This window comes from Aspergillus tanneri, assembly GCF_003426965.1.
Source record: "Aspergillus tanneri strain NIH1004 chromosome Unknown AapTan_12_pilon_pilon_pilon, whole genome shotgun sequence".
In the NCBI taxonomy this organism is placed as follows: domain Eukaryota; kingdom Fungi; phylum Ascomycota; class Eurotiomycetes; order Eurotiales; family Aspergillaceae; genus Aspergillus; species Aspergillus tanneri.
Window position 1 is genome coordinate 63,877 of NW_022984639.1, and position 19,635 is coordinate 83,511.

The 19,635-nt window shown below is 47.6% G+C and overlaps 8 protein-coding genes across 8 annotated transcripts; 5 read left to right on the forward strand and 3 right to left on the reverse strand.

Moving 5' to 3' along the window:
• Positions 1-1,688: 1,688 nt before the first annotated feature.
• Positions 1,689-2,922, forward strand: ATNIH1004_002043 (uncharacterized protein; the record flags this gene model as incomplete). Its single annotated transcript, XM_033566738.1, has 5 exons — positions 1,689-1,867; positions 1,918-1,973; positions 2,037-2,149; positions 2,544-2,617; positions 2,670-2,922. 5 exons carry the CDS (start codon positions 1,689-1,691, stop codon positions 2,920-2,922), a joined length of 675 nt encoding a protein of 224 aa, XP_033420665.1.
• Positions 2,923-3,880: 958 nt separating this feature from the next.
• On the forward strand, positions 3,881-5,531 carry ATNIH1004_002044 (uncharacterized protein; the record flags this gene model as incomplete). The annotated part of the gene is made up of 6 exons (XM_033566739.1): positions 3,881-3,970; positions 4,022-4,447; positions 4,551-4,860; positions 4,921-4,995; positions 5,057-5,179; positions 5,278-5,531. The coding sequence occupies 6 exons, from the start codon at positions 3,881-3,883 to the stop codon at positions 5,529-5,531; spliced, it is 1,278 nt and encodes a 425-aa protein (XP_033420666.1).
• A 4,527-nt stretch (positions 5,532-10,058) lies between these two features.
• Positions 10,059-10,395, forward strand: ATNIH1004_002045 (uncharacterized protein; the record flags this gene model as incomplete). The annotated part of the gene is made up of 2 exons (XM_033566740.1): positions 10,059-10,270; positions 10,320-10,395. The coding sequence occupies 2 exons, from the start codon at positions 10,059-10,061 to the stop codon at positions 10,393-10,395; spliced, it is 288 nt and encodes a 95-aa protein (XP_033420667.1).
• A 117-nt stretch (positions 10,396-10,512) lies between these two features.
• On the reverse strand, positions 10,513-10,878 carry ATNIH1004_002046 (uncharacterized protein; the record flags this gene model as incomplete). The annotated part of the gene is made up of 1 exon (XM_033566741.1): positions 10,513-10,878. One exon carries the CDS (start codon positions 10,876-10,878, stop codon positions 10,513-10,515), a length of 366 nt encoding a protein of 121 aa, XP_033420668.1.
• A 3,089-nt stretch (positions 10,879-13,967) lies between these two features.
• Positions 13,968-14,649, reverse strand: ATNIH1004_002047 (retropepsin-like aspartic protease; the record flags this gene model as incomplete). Its single annotated transcript, XM_033566742.1, has 2 exons — positions 13,968-14,198; positions 14,290-14,649. The coding sequence occupies 2 exons, from the start codon at positions 14,647-14,649 to the stop codon at positions 13,968-13,970; spliced, it is 591 nt and encodes a 196-aa protein (XP_033420669.1).
• A 220-nt stretch (positions 14,650-14,869) lies between these two features.
• Positions 14,870-16,001, reverse strand: ATNIH1004_002048 (uncharacterized protein; the record flags this gene model as incomplete). The annotated part of the gene is made up of 2 exons (XM_033566743.1): positions 14,870-15,585; positions 15,647-16,001. The coding sequence occupies 2 exons, from the start codon at positions 15,999-16,001 to the stop codon at positions 14,870-14,872; spliced, it is 1,071 nt and encodes a 356-aa protein (XP_033420670.1).
• Positions 16,002-16,964: 963 nt separating this feature from the next.
• On the forward strand, positions 16,965-18,213 carry ATNIH1004_002049 (uncharacterized protein; the record flags this gene model as incomplete). Its single annotated transcript, XM_033566744.1, has 3 exons — positions 16,965-17,536; positions 17,614-18,007; positions 18,061-18,213. The coding sequence occupies 3 exons, from the start codon at positions 16,965-16,967 to the stop codon at positions 18,211-18,213; spliced, it is 1,119 nt and encodes a 372-aa protein (XP_033420671.1).
• A 510-nt stretch (positions 18,214-18,723) lies between these two features.
• ATNIH1004_002050 (uncharacterized protein) lies at positions 18,724-19,609 on the forward strand (the record flags this gene model as incomplete). The annotated part of the gene is made up of 4 exons (XM_033566745.1): positions 18,724-18,849; positions 18,938-19,056; positions 19,125-19,233; positions 19,301-19,609. The coding sequence occupies 4 exons, from the start codon at positions 18,724-18,726 to the stop codon at positions 19,607-19,609; spliced, it is 663 nt and encodes a 220-aa protein (XP_033420672.1).
• Between the last annotated feature and the right edge of the window lie 26 nt (positions 19,610-19,635).

The following is a 19,635-nucleotide window of genomic DNA, read 5'->3' on the forward strand; positions in this document are numbered from 1 at the left end:
AGGCACACCGATTTATTTTGGAATCACTGAGGTGTGGATTGTGTCAAGATACTTAATCGAGATGTGTTTGACTTTTGGCTGTCGACAACTTGTGTGAGTTTGGCACTCAAGAATGCTATTGTTCCTCCAAAGCAGGTCAAAGTATTCTTGGTTCGTTTGTGTTTAATTTCGTCGAGGATCACGCCGGTTCCATTTATATGACGGAACGAATCTTCGACAAATATAGTCGGCCGTCCAATTCCTTGCTTGGTATTCGAGGAATGGAAAATTCATCAGGCACCTTGTGTGACCTATATTCTAAAAGAGTCCGGAGCTGATAGACCAAAACCGCCCATACGGAGGCCAACACTCACACAGTGCATGAGAAAAGTTGTACAGAACAGTGTGGATACTGCACTCTGAGCTGGGCAGGCGAATTTGATAATTAGAACGGTCTCAGCTCTCTCATAATATGAGATATATTCTCTAGTTCCGATAAACCCATTCGATAAAGCATGGGGTGATTGAATAGGCTGCATCCTGAAAGAGAATATGCCAAAAAGTCACCATTTCGCGGAAGGATACTGTATTGCACGACAATTTTCAGATGAGATGCTGCAGGCAACATCATAGATTCTGGTGCCAGGACAATTTGATATTTAGCAACCTAGTCATGTAATTGTTATGGAGGGAACCCGCAGAATAGAAAGGCATACCAAATAAATTCAAAAAGTGATCAAGGCTACTAATTAGCCAGGTAAATCTCTGAATTATTGAAAAGATGTATTGCTTAATGCGGAGGTGTATTCCGGATTGAATATCATATAAATAAGATAATAAATGGTGTAGAGGTAAGCAAGAGGTTATATGCGGGCAGGAAGGACGGTTAGAGTTAGGAGCAGGTAGGAGCAATTTATAAGGGAAAGGAAGTTGAATGTAAATAATAGAGAATAAATGAACGGAATAACGGCCAGGTGGTGTCATGCATAATCAATAAATTGAATTTCTTAGAGCAATGATGTCCTAACTAGGCTGTGAATGCTGCTCCTTAATATCCAGTAGCCAAATAGCAGAAGTATTACCCCATTTTTGTTCACATCTCCTAGTTATGTATCAGCGGAACTAGTCAAGTCAAAGGAAGTCAGTAATAATCATCCATTGCTTGGTAGATTAATGGGTGATTTGACAGCGCGACTTCAAGCTCAGGAAGCAATGACTTGTTCTACATAGTGGGAGGTCTGGATTGACTGTGTGCAGGAAATTGTTCTGCCCAACCCCTCTGAGAGATATTGAGTATATATATTTCACATAATGTCCCGATCTGGACTATTCTGACAAGACTCTGTATGCACGGCAGCGAATCACTACATTTGAATATTAACCCTTCTTTTCTCTTTCAGGTGGATTCGGCTATGGGACGCTTTCAACAATATCAACATGCTCAGTCGCTCTCTACAAATTAGCAATGAAAGATAGATATCTTAAATAACAAAGAGCTGGATTGTGGAGATAAGGCACAACACAGATTAATTGATTGGTCAATTCCCCTCATAGCCAATCATTTTATTCGGCTCTGGTTCCCCACTGCAACTCTAATTCTGACAGGTCTACTTGCATTCCCACATCGTATCTGGACACATGACCACGCAGCCTGTTCAGAATTAAAACCTGGAGTAGTGTATCTCCATTCTAGTCCTCAACAGCACACTATGTCTATTCAAATGGCTTCTCGCTCTATCTTCCGCCTCACCTCTCTCCGAAACGCGTTCCAGCCAGTGCCCTGGAGTCGGGCTGGTCATCGCAGTATAGCATCAGAAGCACGAAAGGAGTTTCTTTGTATTGTTCCCGACAAGCCCAATTCTATTGAGATACGGAAACAGGTTCGACCGTGAGTGCCCTGTCTATCGTCTACTGCCAGCTTTGAATAATAATGCACAGGAAACACCTCGAAGCAGCGAAAGGACTTGTAGCATCTGGAAAACTTGTCGTAGGCGGTGAATTCCCCCTCTTTTCTTCTTCGGTGAAGATTAATATTACCAGTAGCTAACACTAGATAGGGGCTATGCTTGAGTCTCATCCCATGGAGGGACAGTCGATGTCGTTCAAGGGTAGTATGCTCATTTATACCGGACGCAGCTTGGAAGATGTCCAGGAGATGATGATGAGTGATGTATATACAACAAGTGGTGTTTGGGATGTTGAAAGCCCAGATTATTCCGGTGTGTTCTCGAGAATTTACAAGTCTGATTGTCGTTTAATATGCTAACGGTAATTAGTTTGCTTCTGCTATTCGCGAAGCACTTTCGTGATTCTTCTGATGGCTCTGAGTTTCTCTAAGCATTTGATAGTATTAGTGCTTGTGCTGTGGATCCCTACTGTGCATATATTTGTCCAGCTTTGCTGTTTCCTGAATCAAGTAAATAAACGGTGGAGAAGCAGCCCATGCAATGAACCTTATCCTACAGTCCATGAACTGGAAGAATATAATTAAATACCTCAGGGAATCATCTTGAGATCGCATTGGCATAGCACGTATAAATCGATGGCTATTAACTCACCATCAGGTGGTGGACCCGAGCCTCGGGTCGCGGAACCGACAAAAGTCCTATAAATGCGCTGCCGGAACAGAATTAAATCCGTAATCACGATCCGCCAATGTTTATTGTTGGGTTTTCGTCCTGACTGGGCAGAGGCAAGGATACGTATCGGAATCTGAAAGAAACGGGAGAATGTGTCCTCAACACGGTTTCGGAGAACATGATCGTGGCCGTGAATGTGGCGTCGATCGATGCGCCGTATGGGGTGTCGGAATGGGACATATTAGGCCTTTATAAGGCGCCCACCACGACCGTCAAACCAGCCAGGGTCCAGGATCTGTGTTCTCGATCGAGGGCAAAGTGGTCGACATCAAGGAATTCACCGATCATGTACAACCCGGCATGAGTATTGCTTCGTTGGTGCTTATCAAAGGGAACTCGGTTTTGGGTTCAGGAGGACGCGATCAACAAGGAGGGTAGCCACATTGATCTTGACAAGCTGCGTCCCTTGGGGGTCAGCTTGGAGGGATGTCATACGGTCGCATCACGTCGACATTTGAGTTACCCGGAAACAATGGCAGATGAACAAGCGAATAGTGAGCTTCTGACTCGGTTGGATGGGTCGAGAATGAATAGATGATGTCTGCTTGTGGTGTGAATAATTTTTTTTTTTTTTTTACATCTCGCATTAGCTGCCACATATTTGGCATTGGGTGCGGTATTTGTGATATGGAATAGACCTGGATATATTGTTTTAGAGTTGCAAATATTTTTTCTTATGTATCTTTATGACTATGGAATATACTCGTGGTTATCTCGGTCAAAATAAGGTAAAAATAAAGTAAGACGCTCTCAAAAAAAAAATTAAAAAATTAAAATAAAATGAAATGAAAACAAAAGATGGACAATTGGTTTCTAGTTATGTGGTAGGGACTGGCGATCATCTCGGCGTACTCCGGATACTGAACTTTCAAATACCTGATTGATTGCATAGCAAACAATAGCGCTTATTAGGCCATATCAATTGGCTGTTATTCCGTTGGGCATCTTTTTCCAGACAGATCTTTTAAACAGTCTCTCCTGCGTCTCCTATATGCGTTATTTAACTGCGGCCCGATGTAGCCCCGAACCCTCTGTAGTTTTATGGCGTGATGTCGTTGGAAGGGCGCGCAGCATGACGGCTAACAGCGTTATGATGAGATACTTAAATTCCTTATCTATGTAGTTGTATCTCTTTTCTTTTCCATCTTGAAGAAAGCAACTTCTACTAGAAATGGCGGAGCAAAATCGAGCGCCAGCGGACAGTATCACAGTCATCCACGCTATTGGGGTAGATGCTGGACCATCCCAAGAGATCTCCCCTAATGAGAGCCCCGTCGAGGGCTCATGATCTCCCAGAACACCTAAAATTCCGCACAAAGCTCCGTCTCGCCGCTATCCTAGTCGCAATCTATGTACAGCACCCCAGTCCGAGCCACAATGGCCCAAGTGACTAAACCCTCTAGCTCGTTCTCTTCGTCGCAGCATTCGATCAAACTATCATTGCAACATCCATCCCAACGATATCCGCCTCTCTGCACTCCGCCTCGGGCTACACATGGATCGGTGGTGCGTACTTGCTGGCCAACACCGCGGCCGGTCCACTCTGGGCGAAATGCAGCGATATTTGGGGTCGCAAGCTTGCCCTCCTATCAGGAGTTGCCATCTTCGCCGCAGCTAGTATAATCGCAGCGATGAGTACAAGCATGGCGATGCTCATCACTGCGCGAGCGCTACAGGGCACGGCAGCCGGTGGCCCTAGGCCAGATGGTGACGATTACAATCTCGGACGTCTTCAGTATGCGCAACCGAGCATTGTTTCTCGGCTTACTCGGCGTGATGTGGGCAGTCGCAGGGTCGACTGGACCACTAATTGGGGGTGCATTCACACAGTATGTCAGTTGGCGGTGGTGTTTCTGGATTAATCTGCCAGTCTGTGGATTTGCGTTTGCTCTTTTAATTTTTTTCTTGGACGTGCATAACCCTCGCACGAAGCTAAGCGATGGAGTTAAAGCTGTGGACTGGTTTGGCACGTTCTCCATTTTCGGTGTTACCCTTCTCCTTCTCGGATTAGACTTCGGCGGCGCAATATTCCCCTGGAACAGTCCGAAGGTTATCTGCTTGATTGTGGTTGGAACACTCATGATCGCGTTCTTCCTCTTCAGTGAAAAACGTCTAGCCAAGTATCCCCTGATGCTACTCGGCTTGTTCAAGAACTGGTCCAATAACGCGGCCTTTTTGGCTGCATCGGCGCACAGCATGGTCTCCATGGGCGTGAAGTATTACCTCCCGCTGTACTTCCAAAGTGTGAAGCAAGCCTCGCCTCTGCGAAGTGGTATTCTAATCCTACTAACTATGGTCATAGAAGCGACCATGGATATCATAGTTGGTATTCTGATCCGGCAGACAGGTCGATACAAGGGAGATCATCTGGGCTGGAGTTATAATCATGACGATGGGAACAGGACTATTCATCAGCCTCCAAACTGACACACCCATAGCCAGTATTATCGGGTTCCAAATCGCCAGCGGCATCGGCATTGCATTTTTATTCCAGTTACCCATGATCGCGGTTCAAAACACCGTCAGCCAGGCCGACACGGCAACAGCAACGGCGACATTGGGTTTCTTCGGAACCTAGCCACATCATTGTCCATTGTACTGGGTGGTGAAGTATTCCAGAAAAGCATGACAACACGACAGTCCTTCCTGATTGACGCAGGTGTCAGCGAACCTGTCCGCCAGGCCTTATCCGGTAGGCAAGCAGCGGCACGTGTGGACATCGGCAAGACCATACAGGACCCAGTGCAGCGTCATGCAGTGCAGGACGCTTTTGTATGGAGTATCAGGAATATGCTTATTATGTATACCTGCATCGCGGGGATTGCGATGATAGCGAGCGCTTTTATGAAGCAACTGAAGCTGAGGACCGAATACACAGAGACGAAAACGGGAGCCCAGCAGTTGACGAAGTAGGAGACTACAATGTGAGACTGGAAGATTGGGAATAATCGTTGACTATAAGAATACGGAATTATACTCTGTACTTTGTGCCTGGAAAGCGTCTGCTACCATATGGAGTCTAGACCCACTGGCTGGATGATCTGCAGAACGCGTGTCTTGTGCGCAGTGCAGTCTCAATACATTTTTTTTTTTTTTTTTTTAGATCCATTAACTATGGGCTGCATAGTTTAGTCAGGGTCTGCTTTTAATCTGTCTTTTATAGGTCTTGCGTAACATTGTTGCGTTGTAACCCACAGCTAGTGCATTACAGGGATGATGCACTGCCCTAAGCACTCCTTATAATTACTATCTAGTTTTTGGAAACGAAATGAAGCTTAAGTGACACATGAATGGCGGGAAATAGTCAGAAGCTTGACTTAATTTTACCTAGGCCTCTCTGAGCGTCTTTGACATTTTATGTCTCATCTCTATCCTGATTTAGCGGCTTACAACTTTACACTCGGCCATAAAACTAAGCCCAATATAACACATAATACTTTAGAGACTATTAGTGTAATCTCGTTGGTGGTAACACTGCCCGATCAGGTCAGGCGCATCACTGAGTGAGCCTGGAGCAGGCCTTGAGCGCCGCAGTCTGCTCACTGAGTGGGCAGTGAGCGTTCACGGAGCAGCCTGAGCCAATCACCCCACCCAGCGCCACCTCTCAGTCCCACTCGCCGCTTTTGAGATTTCTATAAGAATCTCGCTCCCTCTCCCGACCAGTTCAACACACTTCTCCTTCCCAAACGTCCCCTTTCCACTCCTGCGAGCTCACTCACGCCGCAGCTAACCGCGCTGCTGCCTAACACTGCACCCTTCAGGCAGACCGATGACCCCAGAAATGACGTGGCCTTGAGAGGCGATGTCACCATGGCTGTCTGTACGAGTCACTATTTGTCCGTACACGTACTAGCCCCATCTACCACGCACTTTGCACGGTTTCCTTCACATTTTGTCCCATTCCTGCCGCTTCCACAAAGGTCCAGACCTGGATACACGAACGAAGTTGATTTTGTCGAATTCCCCGCCTCCCCTCGTGATCGACCCTCAGGCTAACCTCGGCATTGCTGTGCTCGATGGGTAATCGCCCGACACAGCCCATCACGCGCGTTCCTGGACGTCAGGGATAATCGGCGTTTGTTGACTGATTCCGTATGGGAGATGTTATTACTCCTTTCTCTTACATTTCCTTTTCAGAAGAAAAAGGAGGGAGAAAGCAAGGGTCTACAAGCATGGTTTACCGATCATTTTGGGACTTGGGTAGTGCCCCAATAATCGTGATCATGTCTTGGCTATGTTAAAACGGATATCGATCAGTCCGGCCGCACCAGTCGCGTCATCCTCATCGAGCCTGCTTGGACTAAACAGTTATGCAGTTAGCTGTGGGTATTGCCGCCTAGCATAATATATACGTCGGGAGTGATGTCTCTGCAGGCTAAAAGAAACCCTTTCATTTGATGCATTACCAGTGGGGTTACAGTCAATGACTGGTTAGGAACAGCCGACATTTGTATTATCACCGCTGGTATCGGGCGAGTTGTACACATAACATCTGACATTGACTGCGCTGGCCGGTGACAATGTTATCGTTCTTAAAACGGTGCGGGAACAGAGCCCACTAACACTGGCATAATTGGGAACCTGATTCGCACAAGTTATGGCCCAGCTGGGGAGTCAATCTCTTCGTCAGATCGGTCAGTCAAGTCCTCAACTGGCTCCTCACTCTGGCCTACGGCAACAGGCACAGTGGCATTTCCAGAGTCGATCATTTCTAGAAAACACTCTATGCCACTCTCTCCACTATCCTAAACGTTGGCCACTACCTTGTCGCAATATAGGGCTTCGCTGGTGCTGCACACCCCAACCGCCAAGACAGAAAACAGCAGGAGTTTAATAAGTTGGTATAGTTCCATTTTCCACGAGTTGGCGGAACTGCTCTGAAGCCTGAAGGGCCGTTTCGATGCCGCTATCTTCTAAGCGTAGTCGATCTTCAACCTCCTCGGGCGTATTGTTCAAAATCTCAGCCAAAAGTCTGATTGTGATAATCACAGACCCAAACCCCTTAACTAATAGTTTCACAACTGGTTGACCCTGTTGGGGTGGCATTAAGTTGCTGTAATTTTCGAACTCGAACCAAGTCGACGTCCTAGGTCCTGTCTCTCTCCAAAGTGTCACTTAATATTCGCCGAAATAACATGGGCACTTTTCTTACCTGCGTTAAGAATTTTACCTCTAAACACTTCAGATTAATTATTATGCAAGATCTGGTGGGCTTCTACAGTGGAGAGCACGCGATTCAGGGTCTTTATAACTCAGGTTTCGTGGTACTTTTTTTCTTGTATATGAGGCATTTTTAGACCATAGGCAGGTATTATTACGCGTCATCCATTAAAGGCTATGCCTAAGATTACCTTCATATCATCAAGGAATTACATATATAATAGCACTTTTTATAAGCCTAATATCTTAACATGTCAATAGGGCCTAAATCTATCATATATAATAATACAATGGCATATATATATATACTAAGCCTGGATCCTTGTAGGATTTCCAGTTCATTATATTTCTGTCAGGGGCTGAACCCGTAGAACCTATGGGATAGGTTATGTACAAAAAGGAATCGTTGAAGAAGGGAAAAAAAGGAAGAGGAAGATGAGCGGTAAACAAACAACGTTGAAAATCACGTGATATGGATCAGGGCCGATGGCCCAAAAGGTCCTAAAAGCGGACAGTAGGGACAGCAGGGACAATAAGGATAATAGGGATATTGGCCCGAGAGGTCAAATGGGCTCCAGCCCGTTACAATGTCAAAAAATACATTTAAATACAGTGGCATTTAAAATAATCTTGTATTATATGTCTATAAAAATCTTAAAATTGTGATAAATCTACTTGGCCGGGTAGATCAACCAACAGGTCAGCTAGGTAAGATAGTAGAAGGAAATATCACTATATCTTATGCCAAGATATATTAAAAACTAATCTTTGATCTCTTCTTCGAATAGATCAAGATAATATATAGAACGCCCACAGATAAGGTAACGATACAGTCCATGAGATCATGACAATACATCAACGCGTCATTAAGATACTACCATAGCTTTGCGTCACTCGGCTTATCGATAAGGATTCAGGACTGGAGCCTGGCCGATTCTCGGCCTATCCTTCACAAAAATTCTAATTAAATTTTATTAGCATTCTAAAATATTCATATATCAAGGAATATTTCTATTTTTATTATACTCTATGTTGTTAAAATATTAATGTAAAGGGCTGGAGCTCCTTTTGACCTCTCGGGCTAATTACCCCGTTGTCCCCTTTGTCCCCTATTGTCCCGTCCCTACGGGGGCCCTTTGGCCCTTTTGGCCCCATGGCCCTCGAGGACCCATATCACGTGACTTTTCATTTTCCACTTTCTTCCTTGATTCCTTTTTGTACATAGCCTATCTTATGAGTTCTACGGGTTCAGCCCCTGACAATTAAGGTCATAAAAAGTGCTAATTTATACGCAGACAGAGGCGTGTAGCTCGGTGGTCTGCGCAGCTCGGTGGTTGGTCACGTTAAAAGGACGTAGTTACGTAAAAAAAAAAAAATAAAATAAAAATCTTTCTAGACCCACAAGTCCAGGAACGGAGGTAAATGCCAATGTGTCATGCCAAGGACCAATCGCTATCAATTTACTGGGTTCAGCAAGTACACAGCCTCAGGAAACAGCAGATACTGGCAACAGCTTAGGCGTTGGATTGAATGTAAATAAGTCATGCGGAGTACGTAGTAATAAAATAATGAAGCGAACCTATTGGTATTCATAGTCTCATGATATAGAGGATCGAATTGAAGTCTTGGAGGATGTTATGCGTGGGGGGTCGGTAACGAGCTGAATGGGGCGCTACGGTGCGAAAGGGAGTGTCTATATAGGAGAGAAGATAGAGCCACGTATATTGCAGAACTAATCGCTGGCCTTCAAGAGTTCAGGCCCGCGGGTGCGAATATAAACACTTCGCACCTGACTAAGCATCTTAGCTAAGGATCTAGCTATCGCGCTTCCGGCGCTCCTAACACTATCTTCCCCTCCAAGAGGCTTCGCCCTCGAAGCCTTAAAGACTGTAGTATGAATATATGCGTTATGATGGGTAATGTGTTATAGATTCCAATCCCTTGAGTCCTTCCCATAATGGTTTGTGCGGTTGATCGATGTTTGGTACGATGTCTTGGAGCTTGGGTGAGTGTAGGTGTGTTTTCGCAGGTAGTCGCTCCATGGCAACAGTTCTGCTTCATTCACTGCAGTTTTTCGCCCGTTTGAGCTTAGTTCTGTTGTTGACGCTGAGCTTTTTTTGCTTCCTCTCTCTCTTCTTCTCTTTTTCTTCTCCTCTTCTCTTCTCAAACCACCAAACTTCTTGCGGTACGTGCGCACTCTTCTGCCTCAGCTAATAAGGGTAACGGCTCCTCCAGCGCTTTCTCGCATGTTTGAGCTTACTAATATGGGTGTTTTCGCAGATGGCTCGCCGCAAAGCTTCGTCGCCTCCATCGGGAGAATCCGCCCCACGACGCCGTCGCCTTCTCCGTGGAGTTCGTCCTCGTTCATCCTCTGAAGACGATGTCGTTTTCACACCTGCGCCCGCTCGGTTTCGCCGGAATGGGAGGGATTTCCATCCTCTCCTGCTTCGGCGGAGCCGGACGAGTCGAATCGCCCTCTCCGGACGTGTCTGGTAAGTCCGGTGCGTTTATGTAAGGTAATATTGCTAATTTGTGCGAAAGTTTCATCGCCCCCTTTGTCTCCATCGGCGGCTTCGGTCGTCCAGGTGCAGACTACCCCTGCGCCGGTCCATGTTGATACGAATGGTTTGCCTTTGGCCCAGGGGGGTAGTCCCTGGTGCCACCGTTGCCTTGTTCGTTTGGGCGAGATGCTGCGTCAGCGTGTGTTTTCTTGCCAGGTCGTTTTAAACTGTGTTTATTGTACTGGCCAGCGACACCCTTGTGTCGCTCCGGAGGTTGCCGCTGGTCCTTTGGCTGTTTCTATGGTTACTGAACATCGCACGTTTGTTGGACTTCCCCAGTCTCGTCGCCCTGCTGCGCAGGAGAGGGCGGCTGGGCTGGTAAGGGGAGTATAGACGTGCGGTTCGAAAACCTCGAATACCACGCGTGGATAGCAGTACATCTGTGCCTGTCCCTGAACGCACTCCATCGCATTCGCCCATGGCTCCCGTTCCTGCGACTCCCAGTCGCCTGGGTCGTTTTGTTGATGCGGTCCTTTCCCCTTCAAGGGTTGAGTTGTCTCTTTGGGTGGGAGGTCGGTGTTATTGGGCCGTTGCGCCATCTTGTCTTAGTTAAATAGAATGCTATTTTCCTTTAGCCATGTAGCGCGTACGTCGTCGGGTAACAGGTGCTGTATTAGTAAGCCAGATGTCCAGGGCTTCAGTGTCTTCGACGTGCGATCTTGGTTCCCAGGTATCGTCATCAGGTGGATAGCCCTTCCATCGCACCAAATAGCTTATGTTACCACTCTTGTCGCGTTTTCCTCCAGAATTTGATCAACTTCCCCTCCTCTTCGCCATTAATTGGTATTGGCGGGGTCGGCTCCATTGACCCGGTCGTTCATGGTATGGCTCCAACAAAGACACGTGGAAAACGGGATGCAGACGGCGATATTTTGGTGGTAGTGAAGCTTGTACGATTGGTTTCCCCATGCATCAATAATGGAAAATGGGCCTAGCTGGCGGTGGTCTAATTTCGCATTAGGTCGCACTGTAGAGACATTCTTCGCCCGTAGCATGACTTGATCACCAATCTTGAATTGTCTGTCGATCCGACGCTTATTATATTGCCTTGCCATGGCTTTTGCGCCTTTTCAAGCGCATCCTTGACCAAGGATCGCTTTTCCTTGAGCTGTGTTGCGCGCTCCAACGCTGCTGGCGCATGGCCAGTGGGATCAGGATCGACATTGATTCTCAGGCTAGGGACGAAGCCCATCAATGCTTCATGTGGGCTTGTCTTTGTGGATAATGAATCGCAGCATTATATGTAACTTGTGCCATTGGCAGCCAGTCAACCCAATCATCTTGCAAGAAACTCGCATAGGCTCGCAGGTAATACTCTAATGTTTGGTTTTGGCGTTCTGTCTGACCATCTGTCTGCGGATGAAACGCAGTAGACAGTTTCCGCTTCGATCCTAGGCAATAGCACAGTGTCGACCAGTAGCTACTGGTAAACAGCGAGCCCCTGTCCGACACCCATCGCTTTGGATTACCAAACATGGGTACCACCTTTTGATAAACCAAATGTGCGAGTTCTGGCGCCGAGATATCCTTATTGCAAGGAATATAAAGTGCGAACTTTGTTAGGGCATCCACAACCACTAATATCGCATCATAACTCTCTGTGCCCCCTGGGCTGGCAGATATACTCGGTGAACTGGGCGGTAGTCCAGTAATAAAATCAAGAGTCAGCACTTCCCCAGGCTGCTCTGGCACCGGCAAAGGCTCCAGCTTGCCATAAGGTGCGTGTCTATGCACTTGAATTCTTTGACAAATATCGCGGGTTTTCACATAATCCAGCACATCGCCACGCATACCATGCCAATAGTATTTGCGTTCGACGGCTTCCAAGGTGCGTTTTCCTCTAAAATGTCCTCCCTGAGGATCATCATGATTTGCTTTCATAATTTCATGTGTTACCGCAGGAATTCTGGGTACATAAACGCGACCTTGGTACCTGGTAGGCCATTTTCGCCAATTCCCCAGGCCGGACTGCCATAGTCCCCAGCTTGCGATCAACTTTTCGCTTAATATCGCGTACCTCGCGATTCTCTTGGTGCAATTTGCACAAATAGTCCACCATGGACTCCTCAATGCTGGAGTAAGCTGATTCGGATCAATAACCTTGCGGACATAGATCCGTGGCACCCAGGTGTCTAGAATTCTGGTAACGCCGGCAGCACAGTCCTCATCCACGGGTGCGTTCTTATCCACGTGGGCATGCATACTCCCCATGGAGATATGCGCATCAGAGCTCATTTTATTTAATTGTTTGGACCCGCCTTCGGTGTCCAGCGCCATTATTCCCGCCCATGCGGTTTTAACTCATTGGGTGCGTCATCCCAATGACTCTTGCCCATGGCCAATTTCAACTTTGATCGCAATGTGGGAAGCAGTGACGCATCACTTACTTCATCTGCGCTCGGCAGATAATCTGGCCTTCTACTTGGCGCATCTGCGGGGTTCTTTACCCCAGGTCGGTGCTCAATATGAAAATCGAACGCGCTCAGCAACTCGACCCATCTCGCCTGACGTCCATTAAGCCGCTTCAATGTGGGCCGCATGAAACCGCTTAGGTTGGCATGGTCGAACTTCACCACTATTGGCTCCCCGCTCCTTCGAGGTAATGTCGCCAAACTTTGAATGCTTCAATGATCGCTAACAACTCTTGGTCATGCGTATCATACCTGCGTTCAGAATCGGTCATCTTTCGTGAGAAAAATGCCACAGGATGCCACTCGTTATCATCCTGTAATTGGGAGATTATCGCACTTATAGCGAAACCAGACGCATCTGTCTCTACCCTGGTCCTATTCCTAGGGTCATAATGAGATAGCAATGGTGCGCTCGAAAACGCACTTTTAGTTTATTAAACGCAACTCTTGCGTCCTCAGGCAGCTCAAGGCGCTGGTTCAAGAACCATTGCCTTTTGCTCCTCCCCCTTGCTCCCCTCGGGTGAGCTGGGTCAGCGGCAATGCAATGCGGGAATAACCCTCAATAAAACGCCTGTAAAATTTGCAAATCCCAGGAATATCATGATCTCTCGCACGGTTGTTGGCTCCGGCCAAGCCTGGATGGTAGCCACACGGCTTTCCTCCATCTGAATGCCCGAAGGCGTGATGATAAATCCCAGGTATTCCACACTTTTCACATGAAATGAGCATTTGCTCAGCTTGGCGTATAGCCCGAATTGTCGCAGTCTCTCCAAAACTGCGGTAACATGCTCAACATGTTCCTCCTCACTCTGCGAGTATATAAGAATGTCATCCAGATAAACAACACAGCAATGGTCTAGTAGGTTGCTTAATGCGCGATTAATATAGGACTGGAACGTAGCTGGGGCGTTGGCTAGCCCGAATGGCATGACAGTGTATTCGAAGTGACCATATCTTGTGCGAAATGCAGTTTTCCATTCATCCCCTTTTTAATTCGGATGCGGTGATACGCGTCTCTCAGGTCAAGTTTGGTATATATCTTGGCGCCAGCCAAGCGATCCATAGTCTCGCTAACAAAGTGGTAGGGGTAACGATTTTTGACAGTAATCTCGTTCAAACCGCGGTAATCCACACAGAGTCGCAGTGTTCCGTCGGACTTCGGTACAAAGATAATAGGTGCGCCAGCTGGGCTTTCGAGGGACGAATCCATCCCTTTTCTAGCGCTGCTTCAATATATCTGCGCAGAACTGCGAGCTCACTTTCGGACAAGGGGTAAATTGGTCGGTATGGGGGTTCCTTTCCCGGTTGTATATCAATTGCATGGTCGTGGTCTGCATGCGCAGGTAGAATCCCTGCATTTTCCTCCGAAAGACATCTTCGAACTCCTTGTAGATTGCGGGTATTCGCACTCCTTCGCCGATTGTCGCAGAACCCACACGGATTTCGACCTGGTTATTTTCGGTTGTGGATACGTACGCTGCGTAGACTTGTTTTCCCTCTCTTAAAGTGCGATTACCTCTGCTTCGTTGATTATCTCACTTCTTTCTCCGGAGGTATTTTCCGGTATTCCCATGTTCCTAGTTCCCAGTCGACGTTTGGGTTCGCCTCTCTCAACCAAGGGTATCCTAGAATCGCATCATAATGGTCCATATCAACCACATCGAATGTTCTTTCAATCGTTCTACGAACACCGTGGCAATCTTGGGTGGTTGCCCTCAGCCTGTAGCGTCCGTAGCAACGGATGCGGTGACCATCTAGGGCCACTATCCTCCGCGGGCCTATTGCAGGCTCCGGGAGGTGCGCATCTGCGAACCTTCGGCTGATAAGAAGGGCTTGACACCCCGAGTCGATTAACGCACAAGTTGGAATAGTGCGCTCTTGTGCTTGCAGCTCAACCATAGTCTCAATGGCATTATCTTTTGGATTTTTTCTTCCTCTAGGCCCAGAGCCGCAGCTGCTCGCATCACTGGGCCACCTAGTTTTTGCCTGGTTGTCGTCCCTTCTCGCACGTTTGGGACATTGAGGCGCAATATGTCCCTTTTCTCCGCAGACATAGCATTCAATATCAGGGTTATGCGACTGCTGTCGCTTATGACCTTGGGACCTATTAGAGTTTCCTCTAAAGGCGCGATTGTTGCCTCTCCATGGCTTGTCTGGGCCCCGTTGACTGGAAGGTTGTTGTCTTTCCGTGTTGCCTGGGGTCGTCGTCCGGTGTCGCATAGCTAAGCTGTGTTGGCTTCTCTATTCTTCGCTTGCGATATTTCCTTGCGTCGACCCGGTATGGAATCTTCAATTGTTTGGAGGTGGGCGATATAGCCTTCATATGTCTCTGGTTCGTTGGGGTATTTAAGCGCTTCATGTCGCAGGTCTTGCTTGACTCTTGTCCGGAGGTGATCCTTTCGTTGATTTTCTGTGTATGCTTCTGGGGCTGAACTTCCCATTGGTTAAGGTAAGCTGCGAATTCCCGCACGTTTTGGTGATCCTGTTGTCTGGCGTCATGGTAGCGTTGGCTCGCATCTCTTCGCAGGTTAACAGGGTCGTTTAATTGGCGTAGTAGAAATTTGCGAAAGTCCTCCCAGGTAGGTTTATCGGCGACTTCCTCCTCGTGTTGCCTCCATAGGCGGATAAATGTTGCGCATAGATGTGCCGTACCTTCCACCACTTTCGTCGTATCATTAGTAAAGTAGTAGCGATTTCGTTCGAAATGGGTTTCCATGCGTGCGATAAATGTCTGATATTCCTGCATGTTCTTTCCCATGTATTCCGAGACATGTGCTGGGGGTGCTGGCGGTTTCAATGCGTGCGTGGGCTCTGGCATAGGCTGGGGTGCGGTTTCTTGTGGTATTCCATGGTCGGGTGTGCTTATATTGGATTCTGGCCGCGAAATTGTTTGCACTTCGGTTTTCTTGGATGCGTTTCTCATAATCGATAAGCTCTTGCAATGCCCTCCTTTTTATTTTCCATGCGTAATCTCTTGAGTTCCTGCTTTTGTTGGCGTATCTGGTCCGGAGTTCGGCAAATTCATTATCCGATGAAGAATCGTTTGTTGTTGTGGACCCAGTAGCCCCCTTTCGAGGGCTATCGCCTTGCAACACAGCTGTTTCCTCAACTGTTTCTTCAGCTGGGCCCGGATTCATCGAAGCATCAGGTTGTGCTTGGATAGATGCGGTATTCTCTGAGACGGGGTTGACAGAATTCTCGGTGTTTCGGGTGACTTGGGAGCCAGCACGCTGCACGCGTCGAGGTGCCATAGTGCTCCTTTCAGCGGGTTACCGTTGGGGTGAGCGATTAGAACTGTTATGCGTGGGGGTCGGTAACGAGCTGAATGGGGCGCTACGGTGCGAAAAGTGTCTATATAGGAGAGAAGATAGAGCCACGTATATTGCAGAACTAATCGCTGGCCTTCAAGAGTTCAGGCCCGCGGGTGCGAATATAAACACTTCGCACCTGACTAAGCATCTTAGCTAAGGATCTAGCTATCGCGCTTCCGAGCGCTCCTAACAGAGGATCACGTAGTATTACTCCGTACGGCTATCTGCAACTTATCCTAGCTGAGTATGATGCGATTGGATGGATCGAACAAGCAATTTGCTGTGCAGGTGTCTGAAGAAATACAGCGATTGGCTGATAGGAAGGAGTGTAACCAATAGTAAAGACCAAGAGCCTATCGGTTACATGCCGATCTTGTACAGAGTAGGTAATTGGAGCCACCACAGGATAGAGGTGGAGAAATATTATATCCACAACCATAGACTGTTTTAGGGGTAATTGAATAACAAAAAAGCAGTTCGTCAGGTTAACTATTTAAAGATAAGCAATTCCAAATGTGAATGTAGTCCCATGGTTTGTTTCCCCACCTCGTTCTGCCTTAGTACATTACCTGATCGGCCTCCGATGGAGAGCTTTTATTTTCCGCTGTCAATCCCGTCACGGCATGCATATGAGCTATTTCTTATATTGATTATTCTTATCCGTTGATTCTGCTGCCTGTGTCATCCCATGGACTGTTCTCAACATTTTCTTCTCATTGCTGATGTATGGATACTATCTTTTTTGAGCTGGCCAAATTTTGGTAGCGGTGATACCCTAGAAAATTCTGATTTTGGATTTCATTTTTTCTTAGGTCGTCAATATTTTGCCAGTGGCCTGTTAGTGCTTTGAATTTTTAAGCTCTACCTACGCAGTGTGTCGTCTTGGTCGATACAGAGTGTATAATGATAGTACGCAAAACTACGGGCGTTCTGGTTGTGGTGGCGCTGCTGGTCATTTTTATTTCAGTACTGCATCTCGGGCTGGGCGACTCGTCGCTAGATTCACCCTCATTTTATCATAATGTCTTCAGTCAAATAGAGAATGAGACCGATTATTGGGACTGGGAGACCTCCACTCGCTTCAGGCGCCCGGACACCGCTGCGAAACTCAACGTTAAGAATGATAATATCTGCGACACATTCCCCACTCACCTTCTCTCACGCATTCAAGTAGTTTTGAAGATCGGATCCTCGGAGCCGATGGATCGCCTGACGACCCAGACTTCGACAGTCACTCGGTGCATCTCGAACCTTATTATCGTTTCCGACCGCCGGTCCGAGCTGAACGGACACCATGTATATGATATTCTTGCCACACTGCCGGGATCATACCATGAGAGCTCCGAGGACTTTCAAGCATACGATTTGATGCAGAGGGGTAAGTCAATCGATGCGGCCCAAGGTTGGCGACTCGATCGCTTTAAGTTCCTCCCCATGGTTGAATTCTCGTATGAAATGAACCCGACTGCCGAATGGTTTGTCTTCCTCGAGTCTGATACCTACTTTGTATGGGATAATTTGTTCCGTCTTCTGGACCACTTTGATCCGTCAGTTCCTTTGTACTTTGGATCCCCGTCACCGGGGAAAAGACCGCGGCAAAGAGAACTTTTGCCTATGGTGGGGCAGGATTCGTACTTTCGGCAGCTGCAATTGACAAGTTGGTTGCTCGGAAAATCGGGTCGCATGGCGAATATATCGAGTCGCCGTTGAGCAAGCGGTATGAAGAGCTGCTGAAGGCTGATCCTTGCGGGGATTCGGTACTGGGGTGGGCACTGCATGAGAGAGGAGTGCAGCTGTCAGGGCTTTGGCCTATGTTTAACCCTCATCCTCTCCACGGGATCCCATTCGACAATGCATATTGGTGTCAGCCTGTTATCAGCATGCATAAGTCGTTGCTGGCAGATATGGAGGCGTTGGTGAAATGGGAGCATAAACAGGATCGAGAGGTATGTAGTGGTACATTTCGATTGAATCATAAACGACTGACTAGACTGTGTAGAAACCTTTACTATACGCCGATTTGTTTGAATACTTGAAATTAGGGACCATGGAGCGTCAAAATGACTGGGATAATGGAGATTGGGGCGGATTCAGGAACCCCGGAGTCAGCGGCTCACAAGTCCGTCGAGAACTGTCGGGAAGCATGCCATAAGCACACCGCCTGTCGCTCATACACCTACGACCATGCAGGGCACTGTGTCTTTGTACCAACCATGCGACTCGGAACGGCAAAGCCCGCGACTGCAGACGTGCAGCTATCTGCTGGTTGGGACCTTGAGAAACTCAAGAACTGGAGAGCTACTCACCCCTGCGAGAAGCCATTGTGGGTGAAACCAAGCACAACGCGAATATTTTAGAACGGATGAGTGAAGGGAACGATGATAGACGCTTTTACATATGATACCAATAACACAAATGGATTAATATGGATACAGTCGTTAAACCTGGAGCAACCCGCGTTGGGGAAAGCTCATTATGATTTTTATACTGTACGGAGTAATTCCGTCGCCTTTTCATTCGCCCAGCGGAACCAGATTCAGCTTGGTCCTCGCCAAGGACTTTCCTAATTCGGCAAGAAATACGCCCCCGATAGTACATAAGGAAGTAGAGGACGTCTCGATCTGCCAGAATATACCTACCATAAGCATAATTCACTGCGATAATGGCCCCATCCGCTTGCAATCCTCACACGGAGGAGGAGACCAACATCGCCCGCGATGTTGTCGTCTCATGTCATCCCAACACCGTCATTGACTTTCACGAGATCTACTTGTTGGAACCTCCCAAGGTCCAACTGAGTGAATTTCTCGCGCTAGAGCACGCGGGTCGTCTAAGCCCCGACTACCCCTCGTCCTGCGCGCATGGCCCTGTGTCAGTACCGTATTATTGGGTCCGATAAGATCCCATCATACGAAGAGGCCGTAATTGACGTGGAAAACCGAAAATGTGTCAAGCACAAGGTTGTGGCGAAACCAAATCACGCAGCCCTCACACTGTATGTCTGAGTCAACGTCGGGGCGAAATACCTGCCCTGAAAGACTAACTAACATGTCATGGGAGCAGGTTTGACATCCTCGTGGAGCGATGCTTTGCCTCCCCTCTGTTCAAACAAGCTCTAGCGGGTTCGACCTTCCTGAAGGCTTCGAAGTTGTCATCGAGCCTTAGCCCTTTGGTGGATTGGACTACTCCGATGAGAACAAACGATACTTCAGGGTTTGTGTTTTGCTCGAGACACCGAGCAAAAGGCCAGTGACGATAATTTCTACTCCCTACCCTCTGCCTGGCTATCCACTGCAATGGATGTTGCGCACACCCAGGAAATCATCCGGGTTGATCAATCCCGGCTGCAAGGGAGAAGGTCACGACCGGGGAATATTATCGGGGCACTGCAAAAGCATCGTTATGTACCCACGGAACTGCTGCTTACAGGCACACGGAAGGATCTGAAGCCGTTGAACGTGAAACAGCCTATGAAGGGCCGTCATTCCGGGTTTACAAACGAATCGCTGGTCGAGTGGCGGTGGAGATTCGCGCAGCTGTCCCCGTGAAGAACCACTATTCATGATGTTTGGTA